At 43.1% G+C, this 16,176-nt stretch overlaps 1 protein-coding gene across 2 annotated transcripts in view; it reads right to left on the reverse strand.

The window, feature by feature from the left end:
- Nucleotides 1-16,176, reverse strand: part of QRICH1 (glutamine rich 1) — a 53,355-nt gene that overhangs the window by 2,561 nt on the left and 34,618 nt on the right. For both annotated transcript variants that reach the window (XM_059160874.1, XM_059160875.1), the window contains 7 exons: nucleotides 15,063-16,100; nucleotides 9,197-9,374; nucleotides 8,395-8,549; nucleotides 6,631-6,745; nucleotides 971-1,079; nucleotides 461-612; nucleotides 49-139 (listed from right to left, as the gene is read on the reverse strand). In XM_059160874.1, the coding sequence (XP_059016857.1) occupies nucleotides 49-139; nucleotides 461-612; nucleotides 971-1,079; nucleotides 6,631-6,745; nucleotides 8,395-8,549; nucleotides 9,197-9,374; nucleotides 15,063-16,100 (1,838 nt within the window). The remainder of the gene's footprint in view (nucleotides 1-48; nucleotides 140-460; nucleotides 613-970; nucleotides 1,080-6,630; nucleotides 6,746-8,394; nucleotides 8,550-9,196; nucleotides 9,375-15,062; nucleotides 16,101-16,176) is intronic.

Consider the following 16,176-nt stretch of genomic DNA (forward strand, 5'->3'; position numbering starts at 1 on the left):
GCACACATGCAAACATACAGTCACCCAAGCACCATAAAGCTTCCTCACCATTTAAAGAGGTAGAAATCATAGAGCTTGATGGGACATCTCAGTGGATTCTCTGGATTTTCCGTCTGTTCTGCATACATGTCATCTGTAACTATAAAACACACCCCCACCACCAGGAACACAGTATGAGAATGCCTTAGCTCAGGACCAGATTAGGAACCTTAGGCTTCCAGATATCCCAACTAGACTTACTGGGAGGAGAAAGGGTGTGCGGCATGAAGGGAAAGTATGAAGGGAAAAAGCAGCAATCGTTTCTGGGGCATCTCTGCTTCTACAAGAATTTGAAGTTTCTAGGTGGGAAGAAGGGAATGGAGAATTCCTATCCAACAAATCCCAACCTTCACACTCAACACTAACCCCCCAGGCACAAGGGCAGGGCAGGACAAGTTGCAGCTGTTTCTGCAGCCCCTACCTTTCTGGCCAGTCTGGTGTATCCCAAGAGCCTTCAGGTACCGAATACTCGTGCTTTTATCCTTAGGATTAGAGGGGTTCTTCTTTGTCTGTCGCAAAACCTTGGAGAAGGCCAGCTTCATGTGCTGGTCCACTGTCTTCAACAGGAAGTATCTGTACCACAAGTGAAAGCAAGGCAAAGGGAGGGGTGCCAGGAGGAGACTATGACTTACCCTCTGCCATCGGTGTCTCAGAGGAGTCACTGTGCACACTCCCAGAATCTGGACAGGCCCATACCCAAAAACACTGTCTAGTGGAGGAACCATATCAAGACTGATGGCAGGGGTCTCGCAAGGCTGTCTGCCTCACTGGTCACCAAACCAATGTAGCCAAGTGGGACTGAAGGCTTTCAGTAGCCCAAAGGTTCTCAAATATGTGTCAAAGGAATTCCTGTATCTACCTGGATAGTTTCCACCCTCTTCACTGGGCAGATGCCAGCAGTGGCTAAGCATGGAGCTTCTAGAACACTTACTTGGTGTTAAAGAACATGAGGGTGGTCAGCAGGGTGGAAGGGGAGTGAGCCCCGAGCTGCTTGCACTCCCACAGCATCTCCTCAGTCACGTGGCTGGGCAGGACATAGCCTAGGAGGAATAGAGCACTGCTACAACAAGAGGATGGCAGGTGGGCCCTCAGAGGTGTAGGACGGGAGGTGGGAGGCACAAGGACCACAAAAGAGTACAAGTTTAACCAGAAAAATCTCCCTAGGGAATGGCAGAACCATCTGGAAGCTGGATAAAACACAAATGGCTGAGTTCCAGCCCATGTTTCTGGGGTGGGTCCTGGTAATGTGCATTTCTAACAAGTTCCTAAGAACCACTGGCCTGTATGATTGCGCTTACCTGTTAATTCTTCCTCTAATCCACAGTTACAGTGGGGCAAAAGAATACTGAAACACCCAAAACTATATAACAAACTCTGCATATGTGCATACTTCTCTACAAAGAGGGTACAGAGCTTGCATTGTATTTTCAGGCGTTAAGGCCCAAAGAACTGGTACGGGTGCCTGTTGGCCCATGCTAAACCTTTCACATTTTCTACCTCTAGAAAGCAAACCCATTCGTATCCCCTCTCTGGATAAAGGGGAAAATGATATTGGAGAACGATATTCAAACTATTACAGGATTCCCCGACAGCACAGATTTTACTTTAAGAACCCGGTCTGTAAGCAAACTGAGAGCTGGACAGGGGCTAAGGCCAGTGTTTGATCAAAAGCCTTGTGCATCCAGGTCTACACCAAAGAAAAAGGCGACATGAGTTGATCACCAAGCCCCCTTCATGTGTTCGTTCAACAGTTAACGTACAAGTGTTTGTGCGCCAGGCACTAAGGCGGTGATGAAAGCGCTCTCCTGCTGGAGTTGCAGGATCCTCCAGGCAGGCAGTAAGGATGTCACTTCCTAGAAGCGGGGAAAGAAATATTCTGCCCAACACATTCCTCTTCTCTGCTCCTGCCAAAGCTCCATTAAGTGCACTCCAGTCTCTTCAGGGCAGCTCTAGCTCTACTCCCTTTTTGAGGCCTACTGGTAATGAGGTAAGCTTCCCTGCCCTCAAACATATCTGAAGCAGGTGAGTGGCACAGAGATCCCTCCTTGGGGAAGGCCAGTGGTAGAAATGGTCCCACACGTACTTGGCATGTGCTGTTTCCTTGGGTTTACTTCACTCTGCCATTTAATGAGCCTCCCTAGCTTGAACTACTTCTTAACAAAACTGAAAGCCAAGTTTAGGATCTAAAAACCAGGACTCCTGGCATGCGAGAAGGGAGATGCAGACAGGGACATCATATAAAAACTTGACAGTTCTCAATCTGAACTGCAAGCATCGAAATGACCTATTTTAGCTTTTTTTAGTTCTTCCCACTGAAAGGCCTATGAGCAACGACCAACCCAGGAGCAATGAACACCCCTGTGCATCCAGACTGTGCTTCTTAAAATGCCATTTACCACTAAAAGGAACCAGTCTCCACGGAGAACTGACCAATTCCACATCAAGACGGAAAACAGAAACTGTCCATGGTCAGCCTAGAACATTTGGCCAATCAGAAACCAAGGAAATAGAGCCATGTCCAAAGAACTTAAAAGCAATTTAGGAGGTTCCAAATGGCCAAAGATGGAACTATTTGCACAGCAAAAAAGAACTGCAATGGATTGAGCCAAATTAAATATGCTTAAATTCATTAGTTCACAAATGATTTCTTAAAAAAAGAAAAGAAAGTGAACTGGTTATCACTGGATGAAACCAGTGAACCAACTCATTACCATAAAAACTGCTAAACAAAGAAAAGAAATAAGCCCTTATCTGTCTCTCCTATAAAATCCATCATCTATATTGCTAGGTATTAAAAGAGTGATCAAGTGAAAGTTTTGCTTTGTACTTCAGCTAATAATGAAAAAGTAATAATATCAGAATAACACCATCTGCAACTCCTAATGAATTAATGTATACAGACATTATGGGTATCAGTTGGAAGTATATAACCAACATCTATGACATAACCTTGCCAAAAAGAAACACAAAAATCAAAACCTGATCAAAGAAGTCTTTACACGAACTATCAATTAACTGTGAATACAGGGAACAGAAAACTATGTTAAACTACACTATGGGGATGTAATCAGACTGACAATTTAAAAGGCTAGTTTCAGGGTGCCTGGGTGGTTTAGTCAGTTGAGTGTCTGACTCTTGGTTTTGGCTCAGGTCATGATCTTATGTGTGGTGGGATTAGACTCCAAGCTGGCCCCCATGCTGGGCATGGAGCTTGCCTGAGATTCTCTCTCTCCGTCTCCCTCAGTCCCTCCCTCCCGGAGCACTCCCTGGTACTTAATAAATCAATTAATAAATGGCTAATTTCTTCCATAAAAAATTGTAAGAAATAGAATCAAGGAGAAAATTAAAGATTAAAGCTAAATACTAAGACACATTAGCAATTTCAATGTATGGACCTTATTTGCACCTTGACTCAAATAAACAAGATTGTGACATTTATGAGACACTTAGAAATCTGAACAAAGGGTAGGGTAGACTTTGATGACATTATGGAATTATCTTTTTTTCAATTATAACAGTGGCATCATGGTATGTCAAGTATACTAAGTATTTATGAATCAAGTCTAGAAGTTACTTCAAAATAATATAGGAGGGGAAAAGCAGGTGTGCACAAGACACAAGATTTGCCATGGACAGCAGGTACATGGGAATGTCACTTACCTATTCTGTTTAATTTTTGTATGTGCTTGAAATTTCTGTAATACAATTTTTTAAAAAAGCAAACTTGGCATAGCCACACTTGGCTTGAAAATCTGCAAATCATGTAGGGAATCACTTACTTGGTTTCTGTTCTAATGACAGCGCCTCAGAGAGGCCTCCCTCCCAATGCCCTTAACGCTTTCCATTCCCCTGTGCTTTGTTCTTCATAAATTGGCTATTTACACATTGTCTCCCCCCATCAGACTATAAGCTCCATTTAGTTCGTTACAACATTGTATTATCTATACCTGGAATACTTGCCTGGCACACAGCAGGTATTCAAAAAGTATTTGTTTAACCAGTAATTTTTTCTTAAAGTTTAAGCATCTAATTCTGTGGTAATGGATGTTAACTAAACTACATCATTAAACAAAACACACATATATCAATTCATTATGTTGTATACCTAAAACTAATATATCAATTGCATCTCAATTTTTTTAAAAGAAGTTTTTAATTCCAGTTAGGTTTTTTTGATGGGAAAAAAAAGTTTAAGCAGCATACATTCTGCTTTCAAATGCTCTACCACTGAGTTATACCCCCATAAGCAGCATACATTTAATAACGGCAAAGCCAGGATTAAAACTCAGATATTTGTGTGGATTTAAATTTTCAGCTCATTTGAATAAATACCAAGGAGCACAACTCTTGGATCATAAGGTAAGAAAATGTTCACTTTTGTTTTTTTTATTTTTTATTTTTTGAATGTTCACTTTTAAAAGAAAATGTCAAACTGTCTTATAAAGGGATTATACCATTTTGCATTCCAACCAGCAAAGAATGAGCATTCCTGTACTCTCTCTCCGGCACTTGAGGCTGCTACTGTTTGTGATTTTAGCCATTTTGATAGGGGTACAGTGGTATCTCATTTTAGTTTGCAATTTCCTGATGATATCTAATGATAAACATCTTTTTATATACTTATTTGCCACTTGTATATCTTCTTTGGTGAGGAATCTGTTTCAGATCTTTTGCCTATTTTTTGAATCAGGTTTTGCTTTCTTCTTATTGTTGAGTGTTAAGAGTTGTTTGTATATTTTGAATACCAATCTTTTATCAAGTATGTGTTTTGCAAAAGATTTTTTTCCAGTCTAGCTTGTCTTTTCATTCTCTTAAAAGTGTCTTTCATAGGTCATAAGTCTCTAATTTTAATGAAGTCCAGCTTATCAGTTATTTTCTTCCATGGACTGTGCTTTTGGTGTTACATCCAAAAAGTTACTACCAAGCCCAAGGTCACCTAGATTTTCTCCTATGTTATCTATGTTATCTTCTAGGAGTTTTACCGTTTTGTGTTTTACATTTTGGTCTGTGACCCAGTGTGAATGGATTCTGTGAACAGCGTAGGGTCTGCATCTAGATTCATGTTTTTGTACGTGAGTGTCCTGTTGCTGCAGCGCCATTTGTTGAGAAGACTGCTCTTCTCCACTGAACTGCCTCTACTCCTTTGTCAAAGATAAGCCAGTTATATTTGTGTGACATTACTTCTGGGCTCTCTATGCTATTCCGGTGATTTGTCTGTTCTTCCACCAGAAACCTGCACACAATGTTTAGAGCAACTTTATTCGTAATTGCCAAAACTTGGGAGCAACGGAGATGTCCTTCAATGGGTGAGTGGATAAACACACACATCCATACAGTGGATTATTGTTCAGCAATAAAAAGAAAAAGAAGTGAGCTGTCAAGCCATGAAAAAGACATACAGGAACATTAAATGCATATTGCTGGGGCGCCTGGGTGGCTCAGTGGATTAAAGCCTCTGCCTTCGACTTGGGTCATAATCGCAGGGTTCTGGGATTGAGCCCCACATCGGGCTCTCTGCTCAGCAGGGAGCCTGCTTCCTCCTCTCTCTCTCTGCCTGCCTCTCTGCCTACTTGTGACCTCTGTCTGCCAAATAAATAAATAAAATCTTTTAAAAAAAAAATGTATATTGCTAAGTGAAAGAAACCAATCTGAGAGAGCTACATACTAAATTATTCCAACTATATGATATTCTGGAAAAGGCAAAACTATGGAACAGTGAAAAGATCAGTGATTGCCAGGGATGTGGAGGGAAGGGGGATAAACAGGTGGAACACAGAGGATTTTAGACCTGAAACTTATGTATGATATTGTAATTACAGAAATATGTCATTACACATTTGTCCACACCTAAAGAATGCAGCACAGGAGGAGTGAATCCTAATGTAAGCTACAACTTTAGTTACTAATATCAACATTGGCTCATCAATTATAACAAATACCCCACACCAATACAAGGTATTAAATAAACGAAGAAACAGTGTGTGAGAGAGTATTATGGAATTCTCTATGCCCTGCTCATTTTTTCTGTATACCTAAAATTGCTCTAAAAAGAAGAAAGTTTATTAAAAAACAAAACAGACACCTCAGACATTCTACTGTAAAACTCCTGTTCTTTCCGACGCATGCTATTCAGGTGGTTATATGGGTAAAGCAAAAATTATGTTCTATATATGCAGAATATCTATGTATCTATATATACATCTAGATATATCTGTGTGCATGTTCAAACACATGGAAAAAACCCCAATATGTAACATGAGTAACCTACAGATCAAACAGTTCATAATTCTTAATGCAGTGATTCTAATTTTAATCAGTAAATTTTAATTAAAACAAACAAACAAACAAACAAACAAAAAAGAGTACACCAACTCTCCGTGCCCCATGTCCTTGCCACACTGGGACCTGCCGGATTCTCTGTCTGGTATGCAGTGCCCCTTGCATACGAGGCCAAGCAGCACAGAAGCTAAGGCTGGTACCTAGGATTTATAGCCTCCTCACCCACACGCTTTATCACAGGCAGCCACACCGGCAGCTAACCTTTTTAAAACCCAGGTGGGAAAGACATTCAAGGACTAAGAAGACGCTTACCAAGTGGAGTGACTCGGGGCTGAACGTCTTTCAGAACTTCATGTAGCCACTCCGTGAATCGAACATAATAAAGATCGGAGAAAATGTCATCAACCCTTCCATTTTCAAAAAGATACTAAAAGAAAAACAGTAAAAGTTGTTGATAATTTCCTGAGTAAAACTTTCAGGGGAAATAAACACTGTGCTACCAGTATCATCATCTCTCCCTACCCACGTCTGCCTCCTTAACAAAACAATGTAACAGGTCAAAAAGGTCCTGCATATGACATTTCCAGAGTATACTTCAGATCATATGAAATGACTCTGGTAACATTCTGTGGAGAGCTGGTCAATGGGACAGATTTTGCAAACACTATTTCACCCAGGCAGGGCATTGTCTTGTGGTAGTAAAAAACCATAACGCAGGCTCTGGGGCCAGGCTCTTATTAGCCATGGTGTAAGTTAAGTAACTCGTGCGAGTTTTTTAACTTCTGGGGCTCAGTTTTTTTTGTCAGTGGAAATGACTGTGCCTGCCTTCCAGGACTAGGGAGAGCATGGAATGAAACCGAGTATGTAAAGCAATTTACTCAAGTGCCCTGTGTGACTGGGAAGAAAGAGAAATAAAGAGGGAAGCAGACTTTTCTTAGGCTCAGGCAACAGGGTGAATCCCAACCAGCAAGCGTTCCTCCATCACACTGAGGGCTTCACCACAAGAGCACTCACACACTGAGAAATCCACCCCTGCTCTCCTGAACTGTGGGTCCTAAATCAAGTTTCCCTGTTACACTGCACCTAAGATGTCCTCAAAGCCTACCTACAGTTGCATATTCTAGCTAGATTCTCAAATATTATTTTGTGTTAATGCAGAGAACAATGAGAAAATGAGCTGAATATTAATACCAGACTTTGTTTTGGATAGTTACTTTTATGCAAACCATATTTACTTTAATAAAATCTATTATATAAATGCTTTGTATTTTTTTTAAAAAGGCTCTCAGATACTATAACAAATATTTTAGCAAAAGTTTCTCTAGATGATGGGATTATGGCTGATGTTTATTTTATTTTTTTGAAGCAAACATGTTCGATCTTTTGCAATTTTTAAAAATGCACATCAAAAAAACTCAATATATAGTTGATTTCACTCATATGTGGAATTTAAGAAACAAAACAGGATCATAGGGGAAGGGAGGGAAAAATAAAATAAGATGAAATCAGAGACAGAGACAAACCCTAAGAAACTCTTAACTACAGGGAACAAACTGAGGGCTGCTAGAGGGGAGGTGGGGGGAGGATGGGTTACTGGGTGACAGGCATTAAGGAGGGCACATGATATAATGAGCACTTGGTGTGATGTGCAACTGATGAACCACTGGATTCCACCCCTGAAACTAATACACTCTATGTTAATTTACTTAATGAAAATAAAATTAAAAAAATAAAAACTCATTATTAGTTGAAAGAGAACTTCCTTAAAACCACTTGTTTAGGGGCGCCTGGGTAGCTCAGTGGGTTAAAGCCTCTGCCTTTGGCTCAGGTCATGATCCCAGGGTCCTGGGATCGAGCCTCGCATCAGGCTCTCTGCTCAGCCAGAAGCCTGCTTTCGCCTCTCTCTCTTTCTCTCTGCCCGCCTCTCTGCCTACCTGTGATCTCCGTCTGTCAAATAAATAATATTGAAAAAAAAAAACAAAAACCCACTTGTTTATCATTTTACTAATTTCAGTAACCAGCAAATACCCAACAGGAACACAGCTTGAACATGTTCCTCTGGAGTCTGTTTCCTACCTTTTGAATACACAGGAAAATATAGTAGAGCACATCTGGATCATAGGGTTCACCTTCTCCGTTTCGAGCTTCCCGTGTCATTAGACAGAGCCCATAATTTAACTCAGCCACAGCAGAAGAGATGAGATCTTCCTGGAATCTCAAGAGTTGGCGCCCTGCAACACAAGCCAAAGGTGACCCCCAAAGGTGAATGGGGGTCCTGGCAAGAGTAACCTCTTAACTGGCTGCTCATATCCCTGGGAGCGCTCAGGTTAGACAGTGATCATCAGGGAGCTAGGACAGAAACAGTTACCTGCATCTAAGGTCAGAACTGGCCTACTAAGACAATAATCATGTATGCCCTATTTACACTAACGATTTCCTTCCCACAATCCTCCCCACCTCACATACCTTCAAAATTATTATTGGGGCCAAGACATGAAAGCAAAAAACCCGCAAAATCCATACTCTGTAAGGTGAGGAAGAATACAAACATAATGTTAAGGAAGAAGAGCCTTAAAGACAGTCACTGGTTCCTATCTCTTTCCAGAATTCACTCTGCGCAGATCTGCTAGGTTGACTTCAGAAATCCATGTGTACAAATATGCTTGGTCTTGGGCAAACACCATAAATCCTGTTCATGTGCAGCAGGTCAGGTCTGCTTGTTGCCTGTCCTGAATTCGGCATATTATTTCAGATGGTGATCCCTAAACCCCAGAGCCAAAGGACGCCACTTTCCTGCCATCATGTCCTCCTGCTGTTTCAGTACCGTTACATTTTAGCCAGAGTCCAGTCCACCCCACCCCAACCAATAAACACTCACTCCCAATGGGTGCCAGTCTGTTCTGAGCATCCTTCTCTAGCTCAGCGTTCTTTGTCTGGGCCCAGTTTTTCCAGACTTCAAGCCCTTCTTCTGGCTTCAGAGAATTTGGAAGCAGAAGTTCTGGGGAAGGCTGTGGCTGTGACTGTGGTTCAACTTCAGCAACCTGGACAGTCTGAGCCTGTAAGAGAGAAACCATCAAAATGTGCCAGTATTGTTTTGCACCAGACCCTTCCACAAAAATGCTAGAAAAATGTTACCTGTGGTTCTTGTATTAAAAAAGTATCTTTCTTCCACTTGTTATCCTACTTTCAAAGACCACTGGAGTTCTACTCCTTACCCCAAGAACAGTTAAGGCTCCTGCAATGCTTCTCAGCCCTGGCTGGACTTTTGAATCCCTGAATTAGAAATACCAATACCTGGCTTCTACCCCAGAATCTCTTTTTAAAGAGATTACAGTCTTTCAAATACCTTCCCACATAAAAAGGCAATTCTAAAGTTTAGTCACTACTCAGAACTACTGGCCCAAAGCAGTGCTTGCCAAACTATAAAGTGAAAAAAAAAAAAAAAAAAAAAATTCTTGGATTTTCTTCAAGTGTAGATTCCGATTTGAAAGGTCTCAGGTGGGAACTGAGATTCTGCATTTCTAACAAGTTCCCAAGTAAGGGAGCTGGTCTGCAGACCACACGTTGAATTATCAAGTGTCCAGAGTAATGACCATTAAACCTGAGTGCACTTAAAAACATCTGGGATGCTTTTAGAATATATCCACGCCAAGCAAGGAGCCTGATGTGGGACTCGATCCCAGGACGCTGGGATCATGACCTGAGCCGAAGGCAGCTGCTTAACCAACTGAGCCACCCAGGCGTCCCTCCTAAGGGTATTTTCTGAAGACAGGAGGTACTACTCTAGCTTCCTGCCTCCAAAGGAAGAGTTGTCTTGTCCTCAATGGTCTAAAAGCCAAGTTGTGCACACAAAGTGGCACATGAAATGTCCATGAGTGTCAATCACAATCCCCATACTGGGCGGGATAAACACCAACAAAGATACCAGGCATAGGTTCTTGGGCCTCACACACCAGTCTATATTCTGAACAAATTCCTTTGAGGAATTCTCCACGCCAGGGCCTACCCAAAGAGCTAAGGAATGTCAAATCATTCAAACTGAAGGCAAAATAATTTATGACACATAAAGCTCCTTATCAATGAATAAAAGTAAAAATTCTTGGGCGCCTGGGTGACTCAGTCAGTTAAGCTACTGCCTTTGGCTCAGGTCAGGATCCCGGGGTCCTGGGACTGAATCCCACATCGGGCTCTCCCTAGTTGTGATCTCTTTCTGTGTCAAATAAATAAATAAAATTAAACAAACAAACAAACAAACAAAAAACCACAAAAAAAGTATCAGTGTGAGGCTCTTAAATATTTGTCAACCCAGGAGCTCCACTCTAGGCACACTTCTCAGTTCAACTACCATCTCCTTGGAGAGTCTTACCCACTTTTCCAGTTCAGACTTCCATGTTTGTGGAAATGATTGCTAACTATGCAGCTCCAAGCTAGATCTGCCATTAATATACCCAGGGGGTACTTTATGTCTCCATCTTACAACTACCTCAGATTACCATCTATGGAGAGAACTCAACACTTTCCCTGTCCAGATCTATTCCCTTCCTATCTTGTTCAATGGCAATACCACCTACCCAAGCTGCAAATCTAGGAGTCTGACTAAATAAGTAGGTGGGCGACAGGGCATGCGGGGCAGTACTTTGCTTCTGGTCTTTCGCCTGGCCCCCTTCACTATGTGCCTTCCCCCATTAATATAGCATTTCCAAGCATCTTGACAACAAAATTCTTTTACATGTCTAAATGTTTGTCACTGGGTGGGGTAGTAGTGATCCCAACCAGGACGAAAACTACAGATGTAAGTAGGGCTTTGTACACTGTGGTACAGAGTTTTCCTTCTTCTTTATAATGTGGAGTCCTTGGAGAGTTTTAAGCTGGGAAGTGACATCATCCTACATTAAAAAAAAATATTCTGATTTATGGAGAATGGATTGACGGGCAAAGGTGCTAGTTGCCTGGACTAGGATGGCAATGAAGAAGATTTAAGAAATGTTGAGAAGTGTGGTGGTAGAACCAAAGTAGCTTGTTGACGAGTTGGCTGTGAAAAGGGAAAGCAGACTCAAGGATGATTCTTGGGTTTCCGGTTTAAACAAATGGGTAGGGATGGTACCACTTTCTGAGAAGGGAAATTTTGTTTTTCTTTCTTTCTTTCTTTTTTTAAAAGATTTTATTTATTTATTTGAGAGAGAGACAGTGAGAGAGAACATGAGAGAGGAGAAGGTCAGAGAGAGAAGCAGACTCCCCGTGGAACTGGAAGCCCTATGCGGGACTTGATCCCGGGACTCCGGGATCATGACCTGAGCCGAAGGCAGTCGTCCAACCAACTGAGCCACCCAGGCGTCCCTTGTTTTTGTTTCTTAAAACAGGTCATCCACCCACCCACCTAGGAATCTATTTTTAAGTTAACTCTATTACCAAAATGCAGCTAGAACTCATGACCCCAAGATCGAGAGTCACATGCTCTAGCCAAGTGGGCCAGCCAAGTGTCCCGAGAGGAGAATTTCTCAATAGGTGATGCTAATGAAGGGCTGAGATAGCTTCAAGAAATCCAAGTGAATGAAAAATACGCTGCGGGAGGCATGAGAAAGGTTTAAAGGAAAAGGCACGGTCTAGAGATAAAGTTCTGTGTCTCAATGCAGCACAGGGTATAAGACATGGGCTCCAGAGCCAGCCTACCTGGGGCTGAACCCCAACTCTTTTATTTACTAACCATGGCTTTGGTCTTGCTGTTTAATCTGTGTCTCATTTTCTTCACCTATAAAATGGAGATAGTAGTGCATACCTCATAAAGTTGGTGAGTGAATTAAATGACCTGTGTAACACTGAAATAGTGCCTGGCAGATGTTGCCAGTGACTATCACCTTCAGTGGCACCAGCTGTCTAGCGGGTGCTGAAAACCACGGCCATAGACAGAAACTATTTAAAGAGAAAAGAAGGCTAGTACTGAGTTCTGAGGAACATGAATATATATGGTTCAGATAAAAGCACGAGTAAACTCTCCTGAGAAGTAAAAAAACAAACAAACAAAAAACCCAAAACAGTGGTGGATAGGATGAAAACCATGCCAGAGAATTCCAAGAAGGTAAGTATGGTCTATTGTGTCATGTTGTTATGAGATAAAAACAGACATGCCTGTTGGATCTGGCCACAAGAAGTCACTGCTGACTTTGACAAGAACAGAATCAGTGATAAATTGAAGAGAAAATTGGTTAGTAGGCAGAATCAGCTTGTACAGATAATGCCTGAGAACTCTGGGAATAAAGCAAAGTGGAGAAACAGGGCCATAGACAGAGGTGGATGTAAGCTCAAGGGAGGGAGGTTTCACCATAAATCTGGTTTTAAAGGCATGTGGTAACTTTCATAAAGGATATGCCAGGGGAAGAGCACAATATTCTGTCATCAGCTCTCCTTAGGGCTCAACTCAAATCACAGCACAATTATCTTCCCCATGGACTACGAGTACTCCAAGGGAAGAAACTATTCATATCTGTTCCTCAGCACCTGGCACTAAGCCCAATACAGAGGGCAGAAGGATGTTTGTGGTATAAATGGACAAACTCACCTTTCCCACATGATGGGTATTCTTCTCAAATTTTCCTTTTCTGGTAATACCTGACATTCATTCCTGTAAGACTTTCCCAAAGGAGACACTGCCTCTGAAGAACAAGGGCCTACTAAGATGAACTCCCAAAAGGATCTTCTCTTGCTTAAGGGCCCAGAAATGGAAATTGCAGAGCCTGATGAGCATGAAAAGAGGCCTGACCTGCAGACTGAGACGATAAGGACCAGGAAAGCTGAGGAAAGGCCTGATATCCTCCCCATCCCTATGAGCAAAAGGTGAGCTACATCATAATTCTCCAGGCTGGTTTCACCTACATGCAATTAATTCTACACATCCATACTTGATCTTGTTATCACAACTCTTAGGATTATGGAAACAATTCCTACCACAGATCAGGTCAAGCTCAACTCTTCCCTTTGGGAAGATAAATCCTTTGCTCCCTGTACTAACTCCTCTCCCACAGTCCCCCTCTCATGCTGTACTAGGCCATGTCCCCTCTGTCCATCTCTGGCTCTGTCAGGATGCTGCTCCATTTTTGTCAGTTGAAGCTACAGAGATCAAATGCCACTTTTCCCACAAAGACGTCTCTGTTGACTTTTTAACCTAGAATGGTTTCTCAATACCCAGTTTGTTTTTGTGAGTGTGGAACATAAAACGTCACGTCACGCTTGATTATGCTGCCTTATAAGAAATTCAGAAAATAGGAAACATGCATTATCACTCCAAAACTGGTCTATAAGCTACCTGAAGCAATGACAGTTCTACATCTAGGCCTTGGCAGCTGCATATTTAATAGTCCATAAAAAGTCACCTATAATATACCAGCCTCTGAAACTGCTTTGTCAGCCTCTGCTTACAGCCTGAGTTTCTGAGTACAGTCCCTAGTCTAATAGTGCTCTGTTTATACCAGCTCCTTGCATGCATTCCCAGGAGCCCCTGCCCTCTGAGGCACATTGCGTTTAGCAGTCCCATGAGACCAGAAGCCCTAAAGTTTGCTAACAGTCTCAAGGAATAAATTTATCCACACCTCTGTGGTATCCTTAAAAAGATGTAACAATTAGGGGAACCTCGGTGACTCAGTCAGTTAAGCCTCCGACTCTTGATTTCAGCTCAGGTTATGATCTCAGGGTCATAAAATCAAGCTCTGAGTCAGGCTCCACACCAAGCACAGTCTGCTTAAGTCTGCCTCTCCCTCACCCCCTGCTCACACCAACACTCGTCCTCTTAAAAAAAAAAAAAGAAAGAAAGAAAGAAAGAAAGAAAAGGCTTAACATTAGAAAAAAGTGCTAATTTTATTTTTTAAGATTTTATTTATTTATTTGACAGGCAGAGATCACAAGTAGGCAGAGAGGCAGGCAGAGAGAGAGGGAGAAGCAGGCTCCCTTGCGGAGCAGAGAGCCCAATGCAGGGCTCGATCCCAGGACCCTGAGATCATGACCTGGGCCGAAGGCAGAGGCTTAATCCACTGAGCCACCTAGGTGCCCCCAAAGAGCTAATTTTAAATTCGAAATTTCAAGAGAGTTCTATTTTCTGTAAGTATAAGATTATTTCAAAATAAAAAGTTAAGCATTTTTTTCAACATAGCTTTCATAATAGAAAATTAACCAAGGCTTGATTATTTAAGGAACATAAAAAAAAACCCCACTGTGGTAGTTTATCTGACACTCCCAAAGGTGATTAATTTTAACAGGCCCACCAGGAAGTATTTTACATCTGCTAATTCACCTACAGTGTGTCCACAGATAACTCAAAAGGAATAATTTCACAGCCTCTCCGTTGTGATGAGTTTATAGCCTGTGTACTGAACGACAAGGGTTCCACTAGATTCAGTCATTCGTGGTGTAGAGAATAGCTTATTAAACTCAGATAATACTCGGCATGTCCCATTAGTCCTTCCCTAGAACTTTATTCTTCTTAAAAAGGGATGACAAAGAAGCATCCATGGCATCTACCCCCAAAGCAGCTGCTGATCATTTCATCTACCTCCAAGTACCAGGACAGAATGCCTGCCTGTTCTATAGCTTTCACCTGCTGCTTCTATTCCCCCTCCCCAAACTCAACTAAAATATTAAATATACTACTGAAAGACCAACATCATTGCAGTAAACAAGCCAGAGGTTGCCAGGAAGTTCTGTGTTGCACTTGGCCCTGGGGGAGCAGGCTGCCCTACCGGTAAGTCATCACTTACTGAACAAGTAACCTGGAGTTGCTGCTGCTGCTGCGGCGGCGGCGGTGGCGGCGTCTGTTCCTGGGGAGTTTGCTGTTGTGGCTGCTGCTGAGGGTCCCATATATGGACAGTCTGAGCTGTGTTCTGGTAGGTGCCTGCCACAGCCTGCACAGCCACTGGAATGTGGATGTTGCCATTCATGAACTGTGCTGGAAAGAGAGAGTTTGCAAGGGTCTGCACTACCTCTTCATGGGAGTTTTTCACTACAGACGTGGTGCCCACCATCTTCTCCTTGTCATCCTCCAGCTTTACAGCTGCCAGGGCCGTGGGTGAGCCACTGACGTGAACTGCATTGTAGGCTTCCTGGGGAATGGCAATGTGGGTAATGCTCTGCTGCTGAGGATCCCCACGGGGCTGGGCAGAGTAAACAGGGATGGTCCAGGTTTCTCCTGTAGGGCTAGTAATGGTCCCAGTGGCACTGTACAGGTGGGCACTGTCTACTGTCAGTAAGTCTGGCCTCAAAGACACATAACTCTGCTGCTGGCCCTGTGGAATGGCCAGCACGGTAGCCACCGGTTGCCCTGAGATGGCATAGGACACAGTGATGGGCATGTCCACTTTGCGCTTCTTCACTGGCTGGAGGACACTGGCTGTGCCAACCCGCCGTTCCCCTTCCCGGGGTGAGCCCTGCTGAGACGGTGGTGGGGAAAGGGCACCCACGGTCTGGATTTGGATCTGCTGACCCCCGGCAAGAGACTGGCCAGCCACTAGCTGAGCCTGGATCTGCTGATGTGGGATGTGCTCCTCTGGAATCTCTGCAGCCTGGATCTGCTGGGCTGCCTGTACGTGCTGCACCTGGATCTGGGCCGCCTGCAGCTGCGAAGGGCTGGGGCTCTGCAGAGACGGGGTCTGGATGGAAGGGGCTGCCGGCTGTGGTGCTTGGCCTTGGATCTGCACCTGGACCTGGATGGGCTGCTCAGCAGGCTGGTGAACCGTGAGCTGCGGGGAGAGCTGCTGAGCTGAGACCTGCTGCGGAGACTGTTGTACCTGCACCTGTACCTGCAGTGACAAGATGTGGCAGTGAGTGAACAAGGCAACATCAGGAATCCAGCCCCAAAAGGAAGCCATCTCAGGC

This window comes from Mustela lutreola, chromosome 2 (genome assembly GCF_030435805.1).
Source record: "Mustela lutreola isolate mMusLut2 chromosome 2, mMusLut2.pri, whole genome shotgun sequence".
Taxonomy (NCBI): Eukaryota; Metazoa; Chordata; class Mammalia; order Carnivora; family Mustelidae; genus Mustela; species Mustela lutreola.